Source organism: Empidonax traillii, unplaced genomic scaffold (assembly GCF_003031625.1).
Source record: "Empidonax traillii isolate 1590-97213 ecotype Southwest subspecies unplaced genomic scaffold, ASM303162v1 scaffold205:size1172791, whole genome shotgun sequence".
Lineage (NCBI taxonomy): Eukaryota > Metazoa > Chordata > Aves > Passeriformes > Tyrannidae > Empidonax > Empidonax traillii.
In genome coordinates, this window is record NW_020955398.1 from 987,064 (window position 1) to 1,014,158 (window position 27,095).

The 27,095-nt window shown below is 47.3% G+C and overlaps 4 protein-coding genes across 12 annotated transcripts in view; 3 read left to right on the forward strand and 1 right to left on the reverse strand.

Moving 5' to 3' along the window:
• TMEM150C (transmembrane protein 150C) overlaps positions 1–4,252 on the forward strand; it is a 31,541-nt gene extending 27,289 nt beyond the window's left edge. For all 4 annotated transcript variants that reach the window (XM_027887266.1, XM_027887265.1, XM_027887268.1 and 1 more), the window contains exon 9: positions 1,881–4,252. In XM_027887266.1, coding sequence (XP_027743067.1) covers positions 1,881–2,089 — 209 coding nt within the window. In that variant the 3' untranslated portion in view covers positions 2,090–4,252. The remainder of the gene's footprint in view (positions 1–1,880) is intronic.
• On the reverse strand, positions 4,241–14,603 carry ENOPH1 (enolase-phosphatase 1). The gene is made up of 6 exons (XM_027887264.1): positions 14,488–14,603; positions 10,810–10,911; positions 9,859–10,061; positions 7,667–7,799; positions 7,257–7,380; positions 4,241–6,180 (listed from the first exon to the last, which is right to left on the reverse strand). The coding sequence occupies exons 1-6, from the start codon at positions 14,569–14,571 to the stop codon at positions 6,041–6,043; spliced, it is 786 nt and encodes a 261-aa protein (XP_027743065.1). The 5' UTR covers positions 14,572–14,603; the 3' UTR covers positions 4,241–6,040.
• A 410-nt stretch (positions 14,604–15,013) lies between these two features.
• Positions 15,014–19,243, forward strand: HNRNPDL (heterogeneous nuclear ribonucleoprotein D like). 4 transcript variants are annotated; one of them, XR_003571600.1, is made up of 9 exons: positions 15,014–15,192; positions 15,518–15,686; positions 15,775–15,936; positions 16,187–16,318; positions 16,436–16,550; positions 17,328–17,495; positions 17,695–17,792; positions 18,174–18,277; positions 18,972–19,243. XR_003571600.1 is itself a non-coding variant. In XM_027887263.1 (8 exons), exons 1-7 carry the CDS (start codon positions 15,104–15,106, stop codon positions 17,763–17,765), a joined length of 906 nt encoding a protein of 301 aa, XP_027743064.1. In that variant the 5' UTR covers positions 15,014–15,103; the 3' UTR covers positions 17,766–17,792; positions 18,972–19,243. The 4 variants fall into 4 exon arrangements, 2 of the variants coding, with proteins under 2 accessions (XP_027743064.1, XP_027743063.1); XR_003571599.1 differs by having other exon boundaries at positions 17,695–18,277; XM_027887263.1 differs by lacking the exon at positions 18,174–18,277.
• Positions 19,244–21,123: 1,880 nt separating this feature from the next.
• Positions 21,124–27,095, forward strand: part of HNRNPD (heterogeneous nuclear ribonucleoprotein D) — a 9,937-nt gene continuing 3,965 nt past the window's right edge. For all 3 annotated transcript variants that reach the window (XR_003571598.1, XM_027887260.1, XM_027887259.1), the window contains exons 1-3: positions 21,124–21,416; positions 25,343–25,511; positions 26,273–26,434. Coding sequence is in view for 2 of the 3 variants with exons in the window: in XM_027887260.1 (XP_027743061.1) it covers positions 21,235–21,416; positions 25,343–25,511; positions 26,273–26,434 (513 nt within the window). In the remaining variant the exon portion in view is untranslated. The remainder of the gene's footprint in view (positions 21,417–25,342; positions 25,512–26,272; positions 26,435–27,095) is intronic.

The window sequence follows — 27,095 nt, forward strand, 5'->3', positions numbered from 1 at the left end:
TTACCTACACAGTAGCATTTAAGACTATGCAAAATATTGAGATAAAAATTCCCAGGAGAACAAAGGAACAATGGAAGAAATCGAGTTTCTGAAGATGAAAAGATTTTGACGTGTTTGTTGAAATGCTCCAGAGTGCTATATCCAGCTCTGCCTTTTAAGACAGTTATCACAGTCAAGAGCTGCTAGGTGACATGGACTTCAGGTTAAAACTAGGTGCTTTACAAATGGGATTTGGGCTGTGGGGTCTGTGGCCACTCAGTATGTGTGACTTCGTCTACACCTTGTGCCTGTCAGCCCCACTCCAGCCGTTCTGTTTGCACCAGCACTGATCCATTCGATGCATAGTTGCATCAACATTAGTTCTGGGTTAAACAAGAGGGCAGAAATAAATGCTGAGGAATAAGTTTATCCCCCTCTTTGGGGAACAGCCTGTTCTTAAAACAGTTCCTTATTGACCTGTCTGGGTTTGAACGTTCCAGCTAGTGTCCAGAGGAATAGCAGGTCAACATGAAGATGTGACATCAGTCACCTCTTCAGCTTCCTTGAAAAAATTTGTAACTGAGCATCAGGCTTTAGTGTACATAATGTGGGAGATGCCTGGTTCTTGTGGTGCTCCCCTCCTCCCCTTGTCTCAAGCCCATAGCTCCTCACTGTGTGCCTGGGATAGGGCTGCACGCAGGGAGCTCCCGCTGCACTGACATCTCCGGAGGTTTCTGCTAAGCTGGGAGCAGGAGCAGCCAGGTAAGCCAGGGCATAGCTGTTCCTGTACTGACATGCTGGGTGTGCCCAGCCCTCTCTAGCTTTTCCCAGCCCTTCCCAGCTGTCTGCTCAGCACTGAGGCACTGAAGGCTTTTTTGAAGGGGGGCAGGCTGAGGCAGTAGTCCCGTTCATCACCCTCCCCCCAGCTTTGCAATGCCCAGGGGGCTGGCTCCCCATTCCATGGAGTTTGTGCATAACCCTTGCACTACAGGGAAAGTAGAAGATCCTTAAAGCCAGACACAAAATGCTGTTTGTTGAAGTGAAGCTTTTGTTGCTTACACTAAGCCCAAGAGGAGAAGTCTCCAATTACCTGCTGTTGTGCAGTTAAAACATGGTAGAGGCTGCTTGTTTGTTTTACGTGTGAAGATGTGTGATCCTGCACACTTGGAGCGCAGAGGAAATCCTGACAGACACGGGAGATGGTAGGTTTAGAAGAGATGTGCACTGGGCTAAGGCAAGTGCTCAGCTCAGGAAGGAAGCTCAGAATTGCTTTTGTGGAGTGCTGCAACACAATCCAAGGCACAGCAGTGAGACCCTGATGCCAGGCACCAGCAGTCCAAGCACATGGGCACGTGAGCCTGGAGGACAGTTTCTGGCCCCAACAGCATTCTTTTTCCTTTCAGTATAACATGCCATACTGTGTAGACTGATGCTTCCAGATTTCACAGGAAGGGGTTATTTTGCAGGTGATCTAAAGCAAATGAAAGATTTCACCATGAAGGTTGAAGGGTGTTCCCACTGCCTGTGATACAGCGATCTGATCTAGTTCCCACTGAGAGGCTCCTGGCAGGTAGGGGCCCACAGCCAGATCACCAGCTTGCTGGCTCTCTCCATGGCTAGTTGGATGCTCAAGCAAGGCACTTACTTCTCTGCATCCAAGTCTTTTCCTCCTGAAATGTTTATCAGCCTGATCTGAAATCAGGAAGCCCTGGTATAGGAGAGCTGCTGTGTTTCATGGGCATCATTGGACACCTGACATCCCTTTCTTCTCTGGCATCCCATTCACACTCTCCTCATGATGGCTGGATGGGTTGACTGTCATGTGTGTGATTTTGATTGTTTGTCTTCCTTTCTGGTTGGTGTCTCTGCTCCCATTAGTTCTCCTTGACCTCCTCTTCCAGATTTCATCCTCATGGCACAGGGCATTCACATGCATGCTTCCAGGATCCAGTGGGGCCTGGTGATGTGCTTCCTGTGCTACTTTGGCACCTTTGCAGTGGAGTTCAGGCATTACAGATTTGAGATAATTTGCTCTGAATACCAGGAAAACTTTCTGAGTTTTTCCGAAAGCTTATCAGAAGCCTCCGAGTACCAGACAGATCAGGTGTAGCCTGTCCTCTGGCAGGAGGGAGGGGGGCAGGTGTGGTCTCATGGGTTAAACATAACCTCATTTACACTTTTTTTATGAGTTTGTTTTCATGTGCAATCATGATCGTATTGCCAAAGGGCTCTGAAGGTGGCTGTCTCACTAAGAGCCAAACAAAAGTAGGTGCTCGCTGGAGAGAAGCAGATCCTTCTCAGTGGCAGCATGAGAAAGCACAAGCTGTTTAGTTTATGCTACCAGGGTCTCTTTGAGTGGCTCTGTCACACCCCTGTTGTTCAAAACGTTCCACAGCCAGTCCTTGTGATGCCCCTCCAAGACAGGTCCTCCTGAGCCTACTCACAGAGAAGGAGGTAAAGGAAGCAGAATTCTTTGGGCACCAAAAGTCTTGAGGAGGAGTCACCAGTTCCTGAGTCACCAGACTGCACCTTTTGTGTCTTTCCCAAGTTGTTTTCTTTGCTGCCAGCTGGGGTAACTTGGAAAGGTGAGAAAGAGCATCTGTTTCTTCAGAATTTGGAATCGGACAGTGGAAGACCCCAACTGACTGGCTTTTCTAGCAAGCAGGCAGGCATTTCTTCAGGCCTGCAAAGCAGCTGATGGTAAATCTGGGTTTGGAAGAAACTGTGCTGTGATCAGGAAGCAAGATTTGGCCAATGCTGCCTCATAGCTGGGCAGATCATCCCCAGATCAGAGGAGATGACACAGTGGGGTGCTGTGCTTGACTTCATGGTTTAGACTCAACAGTGGGGGCTGGGGGAAGTGAGGTGCTGAATTAAGATGAGAATGTTTGTGAAGATGACCCAGAAAAGGCTGCTCTTCCTAAGTGTGTAGAGCTTCCACCACACATTTTGTATAGTATTTCAAAAGCTTTGCTTTTTTATTGTTCCCTGAAGGGGGGAAAACGTGTTAGAGACACTGGGCTTGTCTGCAATGAGAACAGTACCACTGCAGGTGGTTCTGGACACAAGGGTTTGGTATCGCTCCTTGTGCACTTACAAGCCAAACTTCAGACATGCTGACAGTAGGGCCTGGGTTCTGGACCCCTCAGTGTGGTCAGTTGTCCTGAGTGGAGTCTGCCACAGGTTTACATGGGCTTCCAAGGTGCAGGGAGGCAGTTCTGCCCCCGAGGGTGGGTGATGTGGCCTGAAGGCTGGAGGTAAAAAAAAGGGAACAAAACTAGATGGGATTCTTCCTAATAGAAGGTTTTCTAACAGAAGGTCTCTTTTCAAAGAAAAACCAGGAGCTCAAAGCCCATTTGAAAACCTCCTTTTGGGAAGGCTGCTGTCTTGGCTGGGAAGGGGAGTGATGGGACTTGATTCTCATGAACATGGCTCCTATTTTCTTCCACAAATCAGACTCAGTTTAGGTTGGCATCTTGTCTGAGCTGCAGGAAAATAAGCAGAAATTAAAATGGTAGGAAAAAGGCTTTGAACGGGAACTGTACTGCTCTATGGCATTTCTGACAAGAGAGGGAAAAGGTAAAAGAGCATTCATCTTCTGCAAAGGTCAGAGGCCTCTCCTGAAAGGAGAAACAGTTGAGACAAACTAAGCAAGTAGACAGCTTTCAGCCAGTCCTTTATCTTCTGTGCACCAAAATTTGTTCTCAGGCAGCTGCTATAAATCCAGAGCACTTCCGGCCAACAGAGGGTTGTTGTGGATTGCTGAACGCTTCCTCCTTGAAGCAGTGTCATTAGTGGAAAGCTTTCCTGGATGGATGTGCTGAGGGTGGCCCAAGGACATAGCAGTGAAAGGTGCTGGGCTCCCCAGCAACTCATCCACAGAGCTCCTCCTGAGCATGGACAGTCAAGAGAATGCGCAGGTGGGGATCCTCTTACATAGGCACACACACTAAATCCACATGGAGCACAAAATAGCAATTTGTTGTAAGGGTGTTTTACTGTAAATAGTCCACTGTGACTTTTGTTTCCCTAATCAATTAATACTTTCAGTTTATCATTTTATATTTTGTAATTTTATCAAAGGAAAAAAAGATGATGTGATCTTTTTTCCTTTTTCTCCTTTTCCTATATGCAATCCAAACTGAACTTCAGGTTTTTAGTGATAACTCTGTACATTTCTTAGAGTATTTCTAACAGCACATTTCAGTACAACTAAGTGACAACTGATATACACTGAAACATGACCACTAAATAAAGTGCTTTTATGGAGAAAGTGAGTTTTATTTTTGTTCCCTACCCCAAGCATAGCTTTCTGATGGCAAAGGCAAAACAAAAGGTGAGTATTTACAGTGTAATGATTAACATTGTCACTTAAGGAAGCCAGGAACTATTCAGCCATGCAGATACACTTATTGTAACAGCACTAATTAGCTGGCTCTTTCTAGGAGCAGGATCACACTCACTACGCAGCCCAGAAAGGCATCCAAAACCAGCTGCCCCACAGTCTGACCTGCTAATGTTGAAGTTTTAGAAGGACAGTGCTGGCATTATGTAGTTTCCTCCCCAAATGCCCATCTCTTGCTTGTCCTTTACACAGCAGCCTCCATCAACAGGGAGAGCTGTAGGTGTAGATCAGAGTTCAGGAAGGCAGCACACGTTAATATTGTATTTTCTATGTCTGTGAGGGCAAGCTCCAGTGCCAGCACTCAGTACACAGCAAGTGACACTCACACACAAAGTGCCAGCAGCAGGAAACAGGGATTTCAGACTGCCTCTGCCTCCACTCCTACCAGGTATAGCCTCCCCGTGGCTCTCACTCTTGCACCCCCACTGAGCCCCAGATGAAACGCTAAGATGGTCAGGGAGGTAATACAGCTTCATTGGCAGGACAAGGCTGCTGCTTTAGAGAAAAGACTGGGGAAGGTGAGAGCAGGGCAACAAAGTGTTTGCAGATTTAAGAAAAAAAAATTTGCCTTTAAGTGCTGGCATCACTGGTGATAGGAAGGCTAAATACTGTGATGGAGTGAACACGATGAAAGCAAAGTTGTTTTTTTTATTTACTATATTAGGAAAAGCTCCATGACCATCTGATATACATTGGCACAATTTTGGTAGGGTGAAAAGGTCAGGGGTTTAATTATCATTAAATGCAGCAGGATGTCCCCCCTGGGAGCAGTCTGTCAAGGTTTGCTCACAACTGACCAGTGCTATGAATGGGTGACTGGGTGGTGTTGGCTACTGAGGAGGAGCTCCATGGGTTAGTGCTGAGATACTTCAGAAATGCAGTCAAGCTGACTCTGGTGTTCAGCCAGTTATATCCTATAGCCCAGCACCACAGTGCAGCAGTGGAGTGTGTCCAGAATTTAATTTTTTAAAGCTATACTTATATATATTCTACCTCATTCTGGCAGGCTGGCTGCATAGCTCTAAGCAGCTTCCATATGCAAATTGTACTGTTTTGTACCTAGACCTGCTGCAGATATAGCCAAGAGATGTGGTGTTCTTCAGATAAAGAGCCTGCCTTGCAGCAAGGGTTGGCTTTTTCTGTGTCAGCTACTGTATTATAGCCCACAGTTGGAATTTTTCTTTGGGAATCCTAACTTTGAAAGTTTTGATTTAGCCAGCAACCCCATTTGCAGGGAGAAGATCATATCCCCTCATGGTCATCAGGGGTCCCTCTGGGACAAGGGGACATAAACCCTATTTGCAGACTGCTGCTAAAAGTGACAGAGCTCATGGTGGGGCATCTCAGCACCAGATTTCAGTGGGTGACTCTGAAGGAAGCATCTCCTTAGCTATCTGCTAGCCAGGAAAGGGGAGGAACAGCAGGGCTCATGGGTGCCGCTCCTCACCCTGTTCCCAGCTCCAGCTGGCAGCAGGCCTCTGTCCTACTGCGCAAGGGACCCCACACGGAACTCTCCATCCATACCTGCCTGCACTGGTTGTGGGTCCAAGACATGATGTGGATTTGGTTTTAAATTCTGATTATGGACAAAATTACCTAACATTTCACAAGGACAATTCAGGTGAAGCACAGTCTTTTGTGCGTGCACCGCTTTCCCTAAGTGGAAGAAGGCAGGAAAAGTTCGGTGAAAGATGAGATGAGGCTGTAATACGATTTCTCATCGTCTGTCAGTCCTGCGTTGCCGGGTCTGATCACCACAGCCACGTGAGTATCTGCTTCCTCGGCCGCATTGGCTTCTGAAACAAACAGAGGTAGGGAGAGCGGAGATGAGATCTGCTTACCGACCTCTTCACATCAAGGTCTTTAAGACCTGAAGATCCCCAGAGCACTGAAATGCTTTTAAAGGTTGGGACTGAGAAAGCACAGTTTGCATGTGGTGCTGTAGAGCTCCAGAGAGGAACCAGCTCCTGGCAGACCTGCTGTGGATGGCTGTAGCTGCCATGTAACATGAGCGGACAGGAGCTGGCTGACTCACCATCCCCTCCCCTCTCCCAGCTGATGGCTGTCCAAGGTACCTGCCAGCTTGAGATTCCTGTCACAAGGAAGCTGGGCTGTGGTCAGGCTGTGGCGTTAGCGAGTCAAACCCACACCCTACCCCGGTCCAGTCACTGCTCACAAGCTTCTTGTTGCTCCTCAGTACAAGAGGAAATCCAACGAGGTGACCCAGGGAAAAGGAGGTAATACAAGCTCCCAGCAGCTCTGGGAAGGCTGGGGAGGAGATAAGGACTGACTCCTGGGGACTGGGTTGGTTTAGATTGAGACTGCAATGCAGTGCTATTCCTACTAGAAAGATGTTTCCAGCAAAGGCAAGCAATAAAATCAGCTTCCCAATCCTGGCTTTCCAGGGGTCAAGTCCTGGCAACCAGGAGCAACGTTTTCCTGCTGCTGAACACAACCTAACTGTAAGTGGCACAAAGAACCAGCCACCACCATGTGCCATGTAGCAGCACAGCTTTACATCAGTTCCCCAGAGCATGGGTCAAACCACTGACCCCGTCTGTAAGTGGGACATGCCAAGTGCTTCAGCAAATGCTCTGCTCTGCTTTAACAGTCTCTCCTTGCTCGCTGGTGCAAAGGCAGGTTTTCTACTTGACCTATTTTCCCTCGTTGCAGCACTGCTCACAGACATCCCACTGCTGTGTGCAAGCCCGGGTGTGTAAAGGGGGAAGATGGCAACAGCTAGAGGGGAGGTGCTGAAGCAAAGCAGTGCGCAGCGTTTCTGGGGTGCTTGTGACAAGTCAGCATCACATGTTTAAAGAGCACCTGCCTCTCCTGCACAGGTGAGAGCCAGCAGGATTGGCAGACCACCTACCTCGAGGCACATCCGTCAGGAAGAGGATGTTGTTGGTGGCGCACCCAATGCTGGCAGCAATCCTTCTGTAGCTCTCACTTTCTACCTTGGGGCCTATTTTGGTATCGAAGTGGCCATCAAAGAGCTGAAAGAGATAGAGAAGCACAGGCCATTGCTGAGTGCTACCTGAAGAGCAGGGCTAAACCTCACTCCCGAGTGAGCCCTCCCCTTTCCTTTCCACCATGGGAACCAGGGGCTGATGCAGCCACGCTAGCATAGTCAACTGGCTGAGCTTAACTCCCATGGGTCAAACCCACTGCCCCACCCTCCTGTCCCAGACTCCATTCACCAAGTGTTGCAGCAAGGGTGCTTATGGGAGGGGAGTGCTATGCAGAGGAAGAAGCTGTAAGGAAGGTGGTAAGGTTATCTACCTCTAGGATATCACCTTCTGTAGAGTATCCAAACAGAAGCTTCTGGGCTTCAATGCTGCCTGAAGAGTAGATATAGACCTTCATTCCTGCTTCCCGCCACTTCCGGATGGCTGGAACCACGTCCTCAAAGATTCTGGAGCAAAACAGGATGGCAGTTAAGGGCAAATCCAGGGGCACCTGCAGAGACACCTTTATCCAAGCACTGTGACAACTGTCCCATTAGTTTGCAAGGGGACTTCATTCTCAATCTGTTCAGGGGTCCTGCAACCAGAGAGTCTCTTTCAGCAGCAGTGATGTACTCTGAGCTCTGGCCAACTGAGCAGCTCATTGACTGCTATGCAGACAGCAGCTTTGATGAAGTGCTCCAGACATCTGGCAGCAGTTTCTCCAGCCCCTTCAATGTGGGGAGGGAAGGGAAGGTTGGGGAAAATGGCATTCCATCACTTTTCTCTGCAAGGGAGGAATAAGGGCGGGGGGGATACAGACAAGACAGACTCTTGCATTCTGAGTCCCACCTGCCTTGCAAGCAACAAAGAGTTCCCTCTTGCTAAGAGCTGTGGCTGTAAGCTGCATCCCCTCAATAATACATGGGATGGTTGGTAAGGAAAGGCCACAAAGCCTCACAGAGGTAGGGAGAGGATCTCAGTCTGATGTGGTAGAAGGTTGGAGGGAGGAGCTGGAAGAGATGTGATCTCAAGGGAATGATCCCAGTCCAAACCATAGCCTTCCCACCTGTGCTGCACAGCTCTGTGTGGCCAAGGCCCAAAGTTACTGCCCTGAAAAGGGAACCTGGATGCCTAAAGAGAGAGAAGACTCACATACAAAAGGAGGTGTTGGACTGAATTTTGCAGATTTGCAGCAATCAGCTGGCCCCTTCTTCATCCCTAGCTTCTTTTAACTTTTTTCCATGGTTATTTCATAGTGCCTCTGGTGTCAGCTGAAAATATTTTGAGGTTGTATGGCAGAAACTCCTAGCCACCCTTGTGTTTTTATGTGCTAAGTTCAGCACCTGGATTTCAGACACTGATATGCCAGATATAGCTGGGCGAGGAGGAAACTTCAGAGACCTCCCTCCTTAGATAAGGCTAAGCACAAGGCTTTCTACACAGTTTTTGGGTCTCTGTAAGCCTTGTCTTAAAAATGAAACCAGCTGTCTCTTTTCACTTGTTTTTGGGTTTTGTTACTTTCTCTGGTGGATGTTTACATTTTTCTGTGAAGTCATTTTCTTCTTCCTCATTCTTCCTTTGACAAAACACTCTGTGAATTTTAGGGCTTCTTTTACTTACTTAGACATTTGAAATGCATAGTTTAACCAAGTATTTCATAACCTAAATAAGAAGATCAGGCCTAGCTGCAGTTGTCCCTACTTATACACTCCTGTATTGTGGCTGAACCACAAAGAGGGACCTGAAGACAAAAAGAAGTGGAAAGGCAAGAAACACACAGGTAGAAGACAAAGCAGGAGGAAACAACTGAAAGGACTTGACCCTGCAACCCTGGTTTGTTTATACTTGTTCCAAAATACAAGTGCAACTCGGGGATAAAAAAAATGCAAGATGGAGAACTGTAGGAAGTTCATACTTGTGCTTCAGTCTCTTGGTTTATCATGAAATTTCTCTAGATAAATATGGAGACATTTTACAAGTTTTTTAATGCAGTTGTTCCACCTGCTGTGGGAGCAGACTCACCCCCATGTAATGCTTCCATTACCCTGTTTTTCTGGTCAGATCTCATCTAGTTTATGGACCCTGCTCAGGTTGCTGGATAACTGGCGGTTCCCCAGTACGTACCTGACAATTATTCCTTAAGGAGAAACACTCTCACCTACTTCTCTTCCCAGTGGGGACTGAGACAACTTGGGCAGTCCCTAGGTTACTGTAAGCTCTTTGTTAGCTCTTTGTTGCCTAGATCCAAAGATTAAGCTCAGTGGATTTGAGTTTCACTGCATGATCGAGTTTGAAATGAGGTGTCTGCAGCTGGTTCCACTGGAAACAGCAGTGGCCTGGCTTAAGCCATGACTGAATGCTAACACATTGGCTTGTCCACTGAGCCAGTGATCCTATTTGCATTTCTACGTGGGGCCGTTCCCAGGAATAACTTATGCAGCTATTCTGCTAATAAATGTCTAGGAAAGACAGACCCCATACCTGCCCCACAGGAAGAGGCCCACAATTACTCACACAATTACTCACTCTCCTTTGACGAGCCCGGTCGCGTAGGCTGCCCTCCACATGTGACCCTGCAGCTGTTTCAGTGCTGTGGTCTTCCTGTCCAGGGACATCTGCCAGTGCACATTGTCCACAACCGCCTGGATGACCCGCTCCAGCTCCTCTTCCCCACTTCCGCTCTCCAGAGGGATTGGCACGACTCCGTCCAAGCTGGAGTCCTCCTGAGCCTGGAAACCACCCGTGATAAAAAGAGGGGAGGGAAGAGGTGGAGAGGCTTCAACACCTAGGGAAGTGGTCTAACAGCTGCACCCATGCACCTCTGACACAGCTTGAACTGCTCTTCATACAAGGGGTTAAAACATTGTTTGGATGCTTTTCTCAGTGGGAAATTCAGACTTTGGTAGTGTCTAGAAACACTCGCTTGGATTGTACTTTCCAAACCAAACAATTAGCATTGCTGTAGCTGTACTGTAAATACTCCAATGAGAATGACACTTGCTTAAGTATTTAATTACTGAAATTAGGCAAAGAAGCAAATGCATCTGTTGGCTTCAGCCACAGGTCTCAAATTGATGCTGTGTCCCTGTACAGAGGAAGGAGATGCTACCCTGTGCAGGACAAGTACTCTGCCATCCCTCCACGCTGCTTCCCAAAAAGGTGTGTATTCAACAAGAGAAGGGCACGGTGGAGGCAAAAAGCTGAAAAGTCTTGGTTCGACAGCTGCCCGGGGGCCATGAAGACCAAGGTGAGCTGAGAGAAGCAGCTGAGCTGCTGCCTGCCAAGCACCAGCCCTTCCCTGAGCACAACCCCGGGCTTTGAGTGTGGGAGAATCGGACCATTGAAGCAAGCAGCCTCCACAGGCGAGGGGCAAAGAGACATGGGCTCGTGTTGGGTGACTGAGGGAGTCCGAGTGACCTGAAGCCCGAGGCATGCCCTGGAAACCTGGAGAGACGCGGTGTAGCTCTGTTACTTTACCTGTTTCCTCAGAAGTCCGACATCCCGCTGGCACTCCTCCTCCTCCCAGTGAGCGCGCAGATACTCCTTCACGTTGTCTTTGATGTAAGGGAACAAGGTCTCCTGGCAGGGAAACAGGCTGTTCCTTTAACCTGGCAGAGGTAAGGCTGACTTGCTTTTAAAGGAACTGTTTGTACATGCTGGTGTGTACAGTTATTTTCCCAACTTAAGTTTCCCTACAGTCCTGCAACCAGTGAAAGTGCCTGCCAAGGGCGTCTGCCTGGTCACAAGACAGAGCCAACCTCGGGCCAAGATGAGTGCAAGTGGATTTTTTTTTTTTTTGCACAAAATGTTTACATAGCTGCAACTTTTAAGCCCCAGGATGGAAAGGTGGGTGATACTTTTCCTGGGCTTGCCAAAAAACACCTCAAATGGCAGATGTGACCCCACATTTTCATGGGCTGAGGAGTACAAGGCTGACAGTGTATGTACTCTGAATGCATAAGTTATGCTACTGTATTTTTGATGGGGCTACTGTATTAATAAACTTACATAACTTACATCATACATACATAAATACAACATAAAGTTAAATAACTTACATCATTACTGTAAATTATGCTACTGTATTTTTGTCCTACCAAAAGGTCATTCTGAAAACACATCTCAACTTCTCACCAAAGCCAGAGGACCTTTTAAAAAGAACAGTCTAGTCCAGTGACACTGAGCTCCACAGGACACTCTTACAAATAAAATGAAATGGGGTTAAGGAAAAGTGCCACAGGAAAATTACAAACCTCCCTGAAGATCTCAAGGGCAACCAGAAATAATTACAAATTGCTCTCATTAGTGGTGTTTCACAAGTGAGATGCCACAAGCAGTTACTGTGCAGCATCTCTGGGTAAGGGAAGAGGCTCAGGACAAGAGGAAGGGCAGGGAGCTCCTTCCTTTGGGTACAGACCCAAGCTTTTCTTTATTGGGAAGAAATTAACCTGAGCTCACCTCTCTTCAAAAAGAGATCCATAATTTCTCTCTCCTCATTGTATGTCACCTTTAACTTGTTACTGAATTAAGAAAGCAGTGGTCCTCGGAATATGATGTGGTGGCAGAACTGCAGGATTCTGTTACTCCAATATTGGGTTTTCTGTTTTGTAAATTTTAAAAACAATGTGAATTGCCTAAAAATTACCACAAACTTATCTAGGGAAATCAACAGCCTTGTAATACCCCCAGTTACTATCTCACTTCCTTTACTTTCAAACTATCTTTTAAATCATGGAAGAAATTACCGACAATCCACTGGGAAATGCAAATGTCCCACTGACTTGGTTTAATCTCCTTTACATCTCAGATGTCAAAAAGTCCAAATTGTTTTCCAAAAGCAGTGTCTCATGCTCTTGTGCTGGCAAAAACTTCCAAAAAGGCTCTGAAAGCACAGTGTATTCCATGATTTGGGGGATTTTAAAAAAGTGCAAGTCTTGGCCCATTGGCAAATGCATCGGACTGTGGACCAAGAGGAGACACCCATATGACAGCTACAGAGTTGGACAGTCAGTGGGAGAGATGGTTTATGGATGTCAGGAGTCTGTGTGGAAGAAAGACTCCTTGCATCCCACAAAGAAACACCTCCCTCACCGACACTTCAGCTTTCAGGAAAAGCTGGTGTCTGCAAACTCCTGAATAGGTTTAACCAGGGCTGTTACTGACCCTTGTAACTTCATCCACTTCTCATTTCCCTTGGAGAGCAGAGACACGAGCCTGCTGTGCACAGCTTCTGTCACTCTGCCCATCTCCTGTGTGTGCTAGGGGAATGGTCAGGCTCCTCAGTAATGTCCAGCCCCAGATGTGGCTGCGCCAACACACCTTGGCAGGATGGAGAAAGACTTCTCAGCAAACACAGTTTGACAGCCCTCCTAAGCCTTCACAACTGCTTACAGCAATGTCAAATTCAGTGTAGAAGGGGTGGTATTTTTACTGTCAGTAGACACCCACATAACACACTGTAATTAGCCCTGTAATCAAGTGACCAGGATCCATTTTTCTCTTAATTTCCATGCAAACTGTCATTAAGTTCAGTGACAATCTGCTCTTTTACAGGAGATCTGGCAAATCCCAGGGGATCTAGTTTATCAATTCACATCTCTCCCCTGCCATCTACATCCACTCTGCCAGGGTGGATCCAGCAAAAGGCAAAACTTGGTGACTTCTAATTAGTAGCCACCAAATACTCTCTTTTCTGGTATCTTTCCTTAATCCACCCATCGCTGACTCCTGCTATTCCCTTGCGCTGCATATTCAGTAATTCTAACATTAAAGAAATTATTAAATAAAATCCTTTAATATTAAAGAACAAAATGCCTGCAGAAAGAGCAGTGGACCTTCTAAAGGAAAGTAGAAGTTATGGAGGTTAACTGACAGTCCAAGTGAAATAACTTGCTCCAAGCATTTGCAGGATTTTCAGCAAACTGAGTTTTACCGAGAAGGAAAACTCATTTGGCCTCCCTGCAACAGGAAAACTTTGGGTAGGAAAGTGTCTCAGATGTATTGCATGTTGTTTGCACGACAGCAAAATAGCTTCAAGGTGGATATAAACAGCTCCATTGATCTGACGGATGCTTTGTAAGAAATCGAAACTGTTCAAACTGTTTAAATTGAAAGATATCGAGGGGAGGGAGGCAGCTTCAATGCCATCTAGGCCTGACGTTTCTTTAAGAGCACTGGAAGAGCATGGATGGGAAAGATGTAGGTCATGCTGTTCAGCTGTTAAACCGTGTTAGCAGAAACATCTAGAAAGCCTGTCAGGAGCCTTTACCCGCCATGTGGGTCACAAAGCACCTTTGTAAACCACTGGCTAAAACGATCAACCAAAGCCTACAATGTCTGATGGAGAAACACGGGTCAACGGCAGGAGAAGGGATAAATCTGCTCGGTGTCTTAAATACAAACAGATTCATACGACCCCGGCGGGGACCAAGAGAGGGCTTGGAGAACTGCAAATTTCAATAGCAGCCTGTCCTGATGCCTTCTGCTGGCCTCGCAAGCTTACCAGTCCCCTGGGCTTCTGCGCCTAAACCAGCATTTCCAACAGTCTTAAGCCTTTTCCTACGCACGGGAAAGCCACCTGCACTCACTCGCCGTCCGTGCAATGCCCCTCACGGTACGCCCGGGGTGCTCCCTGTGCTGCCCTCCCTCAGTGCTGGTGCTGGACACGCGGCTCTGGCGACACTGGAAGCACCTGGCTGTCCCACCCTCCCGATGGGAAAAGGCAGTGGATAACTCTGAGCTCTTACTCCAGGTTCCCCGCATTCCCGGGTGCGGTGCTGCAGCTCCAGCCATCAAAGGCACAGCAACGCCCGAGGGCCTTTCCCGGACGAGGTTGCGAGCACTCCAATTACACTGCACCCACGAAAAAAGATCCCTGACCGGCCCCGAATCCGAGCAGTAGCGCCCTGTTACCCTGCCCACTGAAGAGGCGGCCGATCGGCAAGACAACACGTATTTTCCTGCGAGCATTACTGGGAAAAAACGCAGAAAACGGGTCACGGCTTTCCCTCCCGGCGGCAGCCCGTGGGGTCATGACAGAAACGGCGATGCTACGGGAGCCCCCGGCGGTGCCAGGGCCGGGGGGTCACGGTAACAGCGGCGGTGCCACAGGAGCCTCCCGCGGTGCCAGCGGCGCTCCAGGGCGCTGGGACTCACCTGGACGAAGGCGATGGGGGTGGTGGTGCCCTCGATGTCCAGCAGGATGGCGCGCACCTCCGCCGGCACCGGCAGCACGCCCATGGCGGCGGCGGCACGTGGGACGCACCGGGGATGCGCGGCGGCGCCGGCGGAGCGCCGCGCCGGCTCTGCCCGCCCCCGGAGCGCCCGCTCTGCCCGCCCCCGGAGCGCCCGCTCCGCCCCGCCCCGCCGCCGCCTGAACGGGATTTCTGGGTTACGCGTTACAACGCATCCCGTGCCGCCCCGCCCCGCCGCCGCCTGAACGGGATTTCTGGGTTACGCGTTACAACGCATCCCGTGCCGCCCCGCCCAGCCCCGGCGCCCGCCCGGCCCGTCCCCCGGTGCCCCGGTGCCGTCCCCGCCCGGGCAGCGACTCCCGCCCCGGCCCCGCGCGAAGCGGCCGCTGCAGCACCGCCGCGGGCCGCCGGGGGCGCTGCGGCGCCGGGAGAGAGGGTGGCGCTGATTGGCTGCCGGCGCGGGTATATAAAGGCGGCGCAGGCGGTGCCCGGATCTCTTCCGCCGCCATTTTCTCTGGGGTTTAGGTCTCCGCTGTCTCAGCCGCTCGCCCGAGCACCCCCGTCGCCCTCGCCCCGCCATGGAGGACGCGACCGAAATGAGCGGCGGCCAGGAGGAGTTTGCCGAGGGCTCCAAGATTAACGCGAGCAAGAACCAGCAGGACGACGGGTAAGGCCCGTGGACGATGGGGGGGGAGGGGGAGAGAGGGAATCGCGCGTCCGTCTCCTTCGTCCGCCTTGCGGCCCGGGAGGGGGGGGGGGGGGCGGCTCGGTCGCTGGAGGTTACGAGGCCTTCCTTTCCCACCCCATGGCCGCGCCCGCCTTTGTGTCCCGGGCGGGTGACCCAGTTTCCGCGGGGCGGGGACGGCAGCCGGAGCGGGGGGGGGGGGCGGTCGGGGCCGTGACGTCACCGGCAGCCTATGGGGGCGCGGGGCGGCCCCGCCGCTCCCTCCGCGCTCCCCGCGCCCGCATCCCGACGTACTTCTGCCCTTCAGGAAAATGTTCATCGGAGGCCTCAGCTGGGACACCAGCAAGAAGGACCTGACGGAGTATCTCTCTCGGTTCGGCGAGGTTGTGGACTGCACGATCAAGACAGACCCAGTCACTGGAAGGTCGAGAGGGTTTGGGTTCGTGCTCTTCAAGGATGCTGCCAGCGTGGAGAAGGTGGGTGGGTTTCCTGGGGATCAATGGCATGAAGCTGGCTTCTGTTATAGTACAGGGCTGACACTTCGTCTCCTTTTTTGCTTTTTAGGTGTTGGAACTGAAAGAACACAAATTGGATGGGAAGTTAATAGATCCTAAAAGGGCAAAAGCCCTAAAAGGGAAGGAGCCACCAAAGAAAGTGTTTGTTGGTGGGCTGAGTCCAGATACATCTGAAGAACAGATTAAGGAGTACTTTGGTGCTTTTGGCGAGGTATAGTATAATGGCATATAACAACAGCTCTGGTTTTCAAGTGCAATTTTACCCCTGTCTTAAGAGGAGACAGTTGCTTCAGGCTCATACAACGCTAGGGATTGTTGAATCTCTAGGTTAATGATTCCATAGTGGTGTGGTGGCCTGATTTATAGCTGCTAAAAGCAGTCTGCATAGACATACTGCCATACGCTGCCATAAAAAGTTGCTCACAGATTTCATGTGTTGTTTATACGCGTTTTGATTTCAGATTGAAAACATTGAACTTCCCATGGATACAAAGACGAATGAAAGAAGGGGTTTCTGTTTTATCACATACACAGATGAAGAGCCAGTAAAGAAGTTACTAGAAAGTAGATATCATCAGATTGGTTCAGGCAAGGTATGAAAGCTCTCACTGTTAGCATGTGAAATAGACTATCTGTGTAGGCTTCTGTGAAAGCAACTCACAGAATGGTCTTGAAATTCATGGTGAGTTAAAGCATTTCTGTCCTTACAGTGTGAGATCAAAGTAGCACAGCCCAAAGAAGTATACAGGCAACAGCAGCAGCAGCAGAAAGGCGGAAAAAGCAATACTTCTGGTGGACGTGGAGGTGGAAGGGGGCGTGGACGGGGTGAGTGTTTTCAGTGGTTAAATGCAAGTACTCGGGTGTTAGTAGGTATTCAGGTTTGAGGCTCTGTGCAGATCTTCTTTCTAAACTGTGTAAAGTAGCCTGTTAACAAATGATATTTTGGTGATTGTGATAGCTTGTGGAAGCTTAGGAGTGTGTTCTTGCCCTGCTTGCCTTCAAGTGGTAAAGTGGCAGGCTGGGTGCAGGGTTCTTCTGGACAGTGGACAGTGTAGCCAGTGCAGTTAACCCTTTCATGTGAAGGGGTGCACTCTTGGTGGGCTCATGGGTGAGAAACCAAGAGCTGTTTGCTGAAGAGGATGGCAGTCACTTTGCTACCCCTTGCAAATGGATGATAAACAATCAGCTGTTCCATTATGGCTTAATGCATCTCAGTCTTTGAGTTAAAACAACTTACACAACACGGTAAGGCAGATCCTGTGGTACAATTTGGTGCTCAGGCAATTCCTGATCCGAAACAGCAGGAGCTGCTGTAACATGTGCCTTTGATGTTGTGTTGTTTTGCTTTTCCTGGCTGTTTTATGAGCACCATGACATACTGTCTTTCTTTAATGCTGCTGTTCTAAGATCTTAAGTCACATCTCTTGTATCCAAATGAGATGCCTCAATTCTTTTTAGAAAACAATTGTTCTTAGGGAGGTAAGAGGATTCTTTCAGGTAATAGCTCTAGCATGGAAAGATTGCCATTGAAAGTTAGATGAAGTGACATAGAAGATAAATTAAATAAGTTCTGTAATTTACACTTGCTATACTTGGTTTCAGGTCAGGGACAAAACTGGAATCAAGGATTTAATAACTATTACGATCAAGGATATGGAAATTACAATAGCGCTTATAGCGATCAAAGCTACAGTGGCTATGGAGGATATGACTACTCGGGGTACAACTATCCCAACTATGGATATGGGCCGGGATACACAGATTACAGTGGTAAGTGGTTTTGATCTCATTCCAATAACAAGAATGTGCATCTTTTAAACAAAGGCCTCTTCTAGGAAGTTGCTCTCTAAAATGTATGGCACGTGGCTCTAAAGATGAGATTTCTTTGTGTGCTGTATGTGAAGTCTCCTTCAGAGGCTGGATGTTAATGCTTCTGCGTTTCATTTTTTTCCCCTCGTGTTACTTACAGGCCAACAAAGCACATACGGAAAGGCGTCCCGTGGCGGCGGCAACCACCAAAACAACTACCAGCCGTACTAAAGCAGTACCTAGTACTTGAGCAAACAGGTGTGTACTTGAGTGCAAGGTCCACTCCGAGTATATCTAATCTAATTTAAAGATCAATAGACAAACGAGTAAAAACTTGCGTAGTGTGACTTTTCCTTTAATTAAGCTTTTGTTAACTTAAAAAAATAATTTTTTTTTTTAAAACCAGCTTTGCCTACGTGTCTATAGATCTTTAACTTTGTAAAAACGTGACTTTATCTTCTTTAGTACTTCAGAAAAACATAAGAGTTTTTCTGGTTTGCGTTGTGTACCAGGTGATCTAGAGGAATAATTAAACTTATTAGAAGTATTAACAGGTAAAGTACTGAAATGGGTACAACTTAAGGAAAACAAGAATGTTGTCTTCTAACTCTGACATTATACCTTGTTTGTACCCGCCAGCGGGAACTTCATTGCAGGCCGTGTGTCACCCTGACCACGTCTATCTCTGGGGTCGCACGTTGCAGGCAGAGCGCAAGGCATACACCAGAAAACGCTGTCCTGTGGTATGGTCTCTTCCAACTTCATGTACCAGCGTAAAGATTAAAGTGGAAAACTTCAGACTTTGGCTTCTTTTTTTAATCTTTTTTGGAGATTAAGTGTCTTTAACTTAAATGGTTTTTTACAGGAGTTAAAGTACATAAATGCCTTTACAGCTTAATCATTTGGTCTTCTGTTTAGTGTTGTATTTCAATTGTGGAACCTCATTTTAAATGTGCATTCTTTAAGATTTTAATGCTTGCTTTTTTCTTTTTATAGCTAATAGTGAAATCTGCAAACCAAAACGAACTTTTAAATCTGGAAAAACATTAAGGATCATATGCATATGAACTGTCTGAAGTAAATTTGACCTGACTTGTGTTGCACATAAGTCATTTAGATATATAAACAAATAATCAGAAACCCTCTTGGCACTGTTTCTAGTGGAAAAGAAAAAACTGATCCAGAGCCCACTTATTAGTCTAAATCAGATGTTGTTTTTGGAACAGCTTCCTAAATGGGCTGAATGGCAGTATTTGGGAAGATAAATTACTGAGGGGTAACAAAACCTCTTGTGTTACCTTAATAAATATGCATATGATCTTTACAGTGAAGAAAGGAATATATAGAAGACTTAAAGCAGTTCATGAAAATGGACCTTTTAACCATTCTGTAGTAACTGTCACAGATCTGACATGCATTTTGTCTTTGATTTTTTAGGTAGAGGTACTGCAGCAAAAAAGCCATCTCGCAGCGCATCGTGAGTGAATGGAGGGTGGTCTTCGTGAGAGGAAATGACTATTTTGTAAAAGACTTTTAGTGAACGACACAACTGTGTCCAACTGTACATAGCGGCTGACTAGTTTTCTTTTATGGTTTTTACTTTCTTTTTGCCATTCATGTTATGACACAATGTGGACTTGTGTTTATACAAACTTTATTTGTATAATTTCATGTTAAAGGATTCTCTAATAAATGCTTACTTAAGTGAGTGTGAAGTCTTGCTGTCACCTTACATTGGTGTAAGTGTAGTTTTACTTGTGGAGAAGGGGAGGTACCTTTTGGAGATTTGGCTTGGGTTACTGTGTATATGGATCAATACAATCCGTGTTTCCTGACCTGTCTTGAGGGAGTACCATCATGCTTGGGAGTTTTGTGTCACTGGACAGTAGAAGAGTTGTCTCCTGCCACCTGCAGAAGAGAGGAGAAAGTGGTCTCTGTGTCACAATGCTGCCAATTTTGTACCTCTCAAGGGCTCTAGAACTATAGCAGCACTTTTTTAATGCTGATAGCTAAGGCACTGCTTAAGGGGTTGGATGGGTGGAGCCTTTCAAGGTTTTTCAAGCCCTTAAAACTATGACTATTCCAGAAGCTAGCTTAATTGCTTTCCTAGAGAAATCACTCCCTATCCCAATTCCAAGCAGGAGGTTACAAGTTTTTGAACTTAAGCGTCAGCAACCATTTTCTGTACAACTTGAATCTACAAGTTAGGTCCTGTACTGGACTGTTCTCACCTGAAGCATCCAGAACACAGGTTTCCCATCTTGTGCATACTAGCAACATAAAAGCCTGAGTGAATTATTGCTGGAACAGGGAAACTGCATTACACCCAGCAGGTTCTTTTCTTACTAGGAGAAGTGGTGGAATGGGTAAGGGAGCATATATCTGCAGGCAGCCACAGGCTTGCAGCAGTCAGCATGAAGTTTATTTTCTCAGCATGTACTTAGTCAAGCATCAAAAACTAAATGTTGCTAAGGTAAAATGTGAGTAGCTAATTAACAGAGGTCTGGTAGATTTTGAAAGTGAGTAGTCGGCGTAGAGGTTTTTCCCTGAAAGTTTCCAAACCATAATTTCGGTGTTTATTTCTCTTTCAAGTAGCTGGGTGTTTTACTTTATTCTGTGGTACAGAAGAGCTGCTGGGAGTTGCACAGTTGCTGGATCTGAGAGGCTCCTGTCATCTTAGCCATTAGGTTGGATGGGAGAAGGCTCGCTGATGTCATTGGTGACAAACTAAAAAAAAACAGCACGTGACTGCTGGGAGAAACCACAGCAGCGTGTGACTGTGTGCGTAAACTCACTTTTTGGGAACGTAGCTGGATGCAGAAGTTGTCGTCCAGCAGCGCCTCGGTGGGGCTGAAGGAGATTTGTGCACATGGCTTTGCTGCTACATTGGTTTGTTAATATACAAACTCCCACAGTGGAGTGCCGTGTCCAGTTCTTGGTTCCTCAGTACAAAAAAGAACAAGGAGCTGCTAGAGAGGGTCCAGCAGAGAGTCACAAAGGTGATGAGGGGTCTGGAGCATCTCCTATGAGGAGAGACTGCAGCAACTGGGCCTCTTTAGCGTGAAGACTGAGAAGGGATCTCATGAATACATATAAATATCTCAAAGGCAGGTGCCAAGAGGATGGCGCGAGACTCTTTTTGGTGGTGCCGAAAGGACAAGGAGCAATAGCCATAAACTAAACCACAAGAAGTTTCACCTCAACATGTGTAAGTCCTTTACACTGAGGGTGGCAGAGTGCTGGAACAGGGTGCCCGGGGAGCCCGCAGTCTCCCTCTCTGGAGACATTCCAAACGCACCTGGACGCGTTCCTGTGCCACCTGCTCCAGGTGACCCTGCCTTGTGAGGGGGGTTGGAGCGGGTGATCTCCAGAGGTCCCTTCCAACCTCACCGGCTCCGTGACTCCATGGCTCCCCGCCGGCACCCTCAGGCCCTGGATCCTCCCAGGGCCGTCCAGGATCATCCCCCCCACCGCTCCCTCCCGCCTCCCCGGGGGCGGTGTCACGTGTCCCGCCCGCCGCGCTCCTTCCGGCCGCCATTTTAGGTTGGGTCGGTGGCGGCGCCATTAAAAACAGAGAGCAGGAGGAGGAGGGATCGGCGGGATCGGCGCGCTCGGCCGGGGCCGCCAGCGGCGCCGGGGCCTCGGCGGGGAGGCGGCGGCACCGGGGGTGTCCGGTCCCTTGCCGGGCGGCGGCGGCGCTATGTCGGACCAGCAGTTCGCTCTGGACTCGGCCGCGGTGGCGGCGGGCGCCGGGGACAGCGCGGCGGAGCCGGCGGAGCAGCCTGAGGGGCAGGCGGGGGGCGCCGATGGGGGAGGCGGCGGCGGCGGGATCGAGTCGGAGGGAGCCAAGATCGACGCCAGCAAGAACGAGGAGGACGAGGGGTGAGCGGCGGAGGCGTATTTTGTGTCCCGGGCGGGGCCCGGCGCCCCCGGCCCGGCCCCGCTTGCCGCCCTGTTTGTTTACTTGGCGCCTCGGCGACGTCACGGGCCGGGCCTGGCGGGGGCGGTGTCTGGACCCGCGGTGTAGAAATAATGTGATGTGTGCCGAACTGCAAGCCCCTTTTATTTATTTTAGGATGTCTTTTATATAAGTTAATGTGCAGTGCGTGCGACAAGGCCGTAACTCGGCGTAGCCGAATGTTGGAGGTTGCAGTCGCAGCATTGCCCTGTGCTGCAAACACAGACGGTGTGTTGGTGAGAGGCATGAGGGACTTGGGCTTCTTCCCAGCCTAAACCATTCCTCTGCTCCTCGCAGAAGTTGCTGTGAGGAAGATTGTGTTAGGTGATGTCTGAAGACAAGGAAATGGCATGAAGCTGTGTCAGGGTGAGTTCAGGCTGGGTATCAGGAAAAGGTTCTTCACCCAGAGGGTGACTGGGCACTGGAACAGGCTTCACAGGGAAATGGTCACAGCGCCAAGCCAGATTTCAAGAATTATTTGGACAATACTCTTGGGCACACGGTGTGATTCTTGGGGTGTCCCGCACAGGGCTAGGGGTTAGGCTCGGATGATACGGATTGGTCCCTTCCAACTCAGCATACTCTATGATTTCAGGAAGAATAAAGGCAGCTTTTAATCTTCTGAGCATCTCTGCCTGATGCTTGGTGTGGGGCAGTTTCACTTTAGTATTGCTGGTGAAATTCACTTGTAAAAAAATCTACTGACAGGATAGGATGATGCTGTGTGCTTGTCTCCTGTCAGACCCATCAGAATTCAGGCTGCCGGTCTGGTTTTGGTCAAGGCAAAACCTTCTGAGTGTCTTCCTTCTCCTCTAATAACCTGGGATGTTGCAGAGAAAGGTGCTAATAATCTGGGATGTAATAAGCTGGGATGTTGAAGGGAGAGAGAACAGGAACTTTTTTTGAGTGTTTTTGTAGGATTAGCAGAAACTTAAAAGTGTTTTTGTTACTTCTCATCTCCTCTTAGTGGCTTTAAATACCTTTGCAGTTTGCATATTTGTTTTACTTTTTGCCCTTGAATACACACTTCTTAAAGGGTTTTCAGGAGGAAGCTCATCTTTGGAGGCAATAGCAGCTTAGAAAAAGTTGTTGCTGAGGGGTACAGTAACATTGGGAAGAGAGTGCATGTATCATATGTTGGCTTGTAGTTTAGTTCAGTCTAATTTGATCTGTCAATTTTTATGGGTCATGCTGTACAGGAAACAAAGTATTTTAGCAGGTGTCTTGGTAGTAGAGGGAAAACAGCAGATCTGTGATATCTTTGCTCTGTTTAGCTAAGTCTGAGTTTGAAAGCTTGTCTTGAAAAACTATGTGCTGATGTGACTTACGTACATTTCCTTACCCACAGGTTGGCTGGTGTATTTTACGAGCTTTGACAGCACTGTGGCATTGCTCCTGGATTGCTTTTTGTGCTCCTGGTTGTGTTGTAGCCTTGACCTCACCTCGGGCTTTGCAGTGAAGCAGTGGTTTGTCAGCTCAGTGTAGTGGCAGGATGGAGCAGCCGTGGTTTGCTCCTGTGTGACTGGACTCCAAGTTGCAGTTGCTGCGTGGACGGAAGAAGAGCCTTCAGAGGGCTGTTGCAAACTCGTGTTTTTACTCTGTCTGTACTTAGTGGTATAAACAAGGCTTTCTGTGTTGATATTGGTGGTTTGTTGAGGCTTTGCGTGTTTAATGGTTTGTTGGTAGCTGTGAAACAGGTGGCTCGTTTGTTGCCTAGCAAGTGTAAGTTCAGTAGTAACTGCTAGAGCATCCCCCATGTGTCAGAAAAATGCTACATCCTGTCTGTGTTCTGTTTGGCTGCTTAAAAAACCCTCCACAAAACAGCAAACAAAGAACCTTAATGATAGATGAGCACAAGAACAGAAAACATCCTTGGACTTACTGCCTGTACTGGTATGAAGCTGCTGGTTTACCAATGTGGACCATTTTATCAATATTCATTGAACCACAGAATGTTAAGAGGTTGGAACGGACCTTAACACCCCTCAGCCAGTCCCAACATCCCCTACCATGGGCAGGGACACCTCCCACTACACGAGGTTGCTCAAGGCCTTATCCTAGCTGGCCTTGTGCACTTCCAGGATTGGGGCATCCACAGCCTCCCTGGGCAGCCTCTTCTGGTGTCTCACCATCCTCACAGCAAAGAATTCCTTCCTAATATCTAATCTAAATTTCCTCTCTTTCAATTTCTACCCATTAATCCTTGTTCTATCACTACAGTTCCTGATGAAGAGTCCCTCTCTGGCTCCCCTGTAGACCCCCTTCAGGTACTTGGAAAGCTGCTGTGAGGTCTTCATGCAAACTTCTCCAGGCTGAACAGTCCCCACCTTTCTCACCCTGTTTTCAGAGGGGAGATGCCCCAGTCCTCTTATCAACTTTGTGGCCTCCTCTGGACTTGCTCCAACAGTTCCATGTCCTTCTTGTGTTGGGGGTCCCAGAAGGAGCTGAATATAGATTGGTCTTGAACACAACAAGAAGTCACACTAGCTAGAAAGGAATTTTGGTGCTTAGTAGAAGAGAGATCTGGAACTAGTGGGAAAAGTGGATAAAGGAAGTGGGGAATTGGTGCTCCTGCTTAAAGATGTCAAGACCCTTTATAAAAACATGTGAAGCTCCTGACCACCCTTGTTTCTATGGATGTTGGATATGTTTGTCAGAAATTGAATGCTCTTGTTAATTCTGTGATGACAGCACAGCTAATTCAACAGTTAGTTCACAGGAGCAGCTATTGATTTGAGAGAGTTTGACTCATGGAGGTACATGCAATTTACGTGATTGGCAGGAATATTTGTATAGGTATGGAAAGTGGAGGAGTTGAAGACACGATACAGTGTTTTTCCACGTTTTCTGATGTGTGTATTGAACTGTGGGATAAGTTGGTATAGTGAAAATGGACAAAGCTTTGTAGAAAACATATTTATAGATCATAATGGATCATACATACTTTCTTGTTTGGAGCCTGCTGTAAAATCTTCTTTATCAATATTAGAGGAGATCATCTCAAATCCTCTTTTGAATGGCTGCCTGAGCCTTATGTCTAATAACTATGACTATGAATGATTCATTAGTGTGCATGCTAGTTTGAGGGTTTTTTCTTCCCCTCCCCCCCCTTTTTTTTTTTTTTTTTGTGTCTTACTAATGTTGGTGGGATGGTCATGAATTGATTCTAAGCTTCCAGTGTGCTTTTGAAAATACAAGTTGTGATCAGAATTACGTGCTGCACACATTTGCCCAGCAGCACTTGTCCCTTAGGAATATTTGGAAGACATTCGCTTGATTGTATTCAATTATGCCTAGTGTTTATATCATGTTTTTGTGAGGAAAGATAAGCTTTGACCATCCAGTACTTTACTTTTTTACTGCTTTCTCTGGAAGGTGACTTGACTAAACTTTATTTTAGTTTACTAATATGGGCTTACGTCCAGTCCAGCCTAGTACATAAATGCCACTGTTTAAGTGCACTGCTGTATAAACCTAATCTGCCCATGTGGGTTTCTTGAGCAGTTGCGTGGAGGCTCCACAGATAACTAAATGGAATTTAGCCTGTGGTAGGGGTTCAAGGAAGTAGTAAAATACCTTTTTGTCACCATTAGTAGTTTCCTGGGGTAGCAAAGTAAGCAACTGCAGCAAGAAGATGGTGCAAAACTTTTGTTTATTTGTAAGTCTTTATCTAACCTGGCCAGAATCATTTAAGCAAGTTGTCAAAAAGTGCAGGCCTGTGTGTGCAGTGTCGTCACTGATAAAATGCTGCCAGTTCCATGCATTAGGTAACTGAGTGAGCTCGTGCAGCTTGGCAGGACAGAATTTTGGGTAACACACGTTAACAGATAAAAACATCTTGTCTTAACAGGAAAATGTTTATCGGCGGCCTCAGCTGGGACACCACAAAGAAAGATCTGAAGGACTATTTCTCCAAATTTGGTGAAGTTGTGGACTGTACTCTGAAGTTAGATCCCATCACTGGGCGATCGAGAGGCTTCGGCTTTGTGCTCTTCAAAGAATCAGAGAGCGTAGATAAGGTAGTATTGGTATAACAAAACATGTTCAGATTTGGGTATCTGAAATAAAGCACTCAGATGATTGTCTGCATAGTTGTTTGTACATGTTCTGTTAAAGATGATTCAGGGATACAACATATTTAAGATACTTGTTGAAATGTTTATTTTTCTGAACTGTCTTACTTATGATGTAGTGTTCAGGAACAGCAGTGATTCCTAAAGTGTGGATTTGAGCACTTACATGGGAGCCTGCTGCAAGCCACTGGACTTGAGCATGTGAAAAACACTGTATATAGTCTGCTGCCTACTGAAAGCAGCAATTTGCAAAGAACTTCAAGCTTTTGCATTCCAGAGCTGCAGCGTGGACCTCTAGAGTAGAGCCAATAGCTTTGATACATTTGGGCTCTATCCAAGCAAAAATTAGCTTTAATTTTTCCAAATGCTGTGGATACAGCACATGGAAAAGTTTTCACCGTCATTGACCTTTGGTGATATCTAAAGTACAGATGCTTTACTTCTTAAGGTTTGAGGATGAGATTGTAGGGCACTTTCTGAGAAATGTTTTGCTCTTACTTCCCTTGGATAATACATGACTCCAGGTGGCTCTTGAAAAGCTTTGTCAAAACTGTGTCAGTGGATAGTGATCAAAATCACAGAACTCTTTGTGCAACAAATTATTGCTGTAATCAAAGTATTGAAATTGAAGCAAATTTGGCCTTGCTTAAAACATAAGTGAAACATTTGGTTTGCACTGCTTAAGATTGTGTTTTAATTTTTCTCAGGTCATGGACCAGAAAGAACACAAGCTGAATGGAAAGGTCATTGATCCAAAAAGAGCTAAAGCCATGAAAACAAAAGAACCCGTTAAAAAGATTTTTGTTGGGGGCTTATCTCCAGACACACCTGAGGAGAAAATACGGGAGTATTTTGGAGGTTTTGGTGAGGTATGTGGCGAAACAAACTGCTTATGCTTGTGGAACTTGTTCTGTCTTCATCTTCACAAATTTAGTAATAAAAAGTACTCCCCAAATGCAACCTGCATGGATGCTACTGTAAGCTTAGTGGCCAGTGTAGCTCCATCTGTCTTAGTAGTCAGAATTTTAATGGTATTAATTACAGACTTTGAGTTCCACAGACTGGATAGTGGAAGGAGGAGCTGGGATAAGTCAGAAAGGGAGGCATCATTTTTGAGATGGTATTTTGGTCAGTTGGATGAGATGCTCTTCAGTCACCCCAGTTCATCTGCTGTGGGACAGATTAAAGCGGTTTGGCTAAATTCTGTACAACTGTGTAGTCTCTCTCTCTCTGTCCCCAGTTTTTGGTGGTGCAGTTGAACAGAACTGTGCATTTGCACAAAGCTACATCTTTTTGATATAAAACTTTGAGGTTTAGGTCTCCTCAGGGTTTGGAATATTTAGTTACTTCAGTCTTAACTGAGTTAAAACTGAAAGTCAAACTGAGACTATTTATCCAGCATATCTAAAATATTCTTTGTGCACCATATTTTGTCTGAGTACCTGAATGGACCAATGATACTAGAATCTAGAGGGAAAAATCTTTTCACAATTATTAACGCTGTTGTTAGTGAAGATGACGTTTTTGATA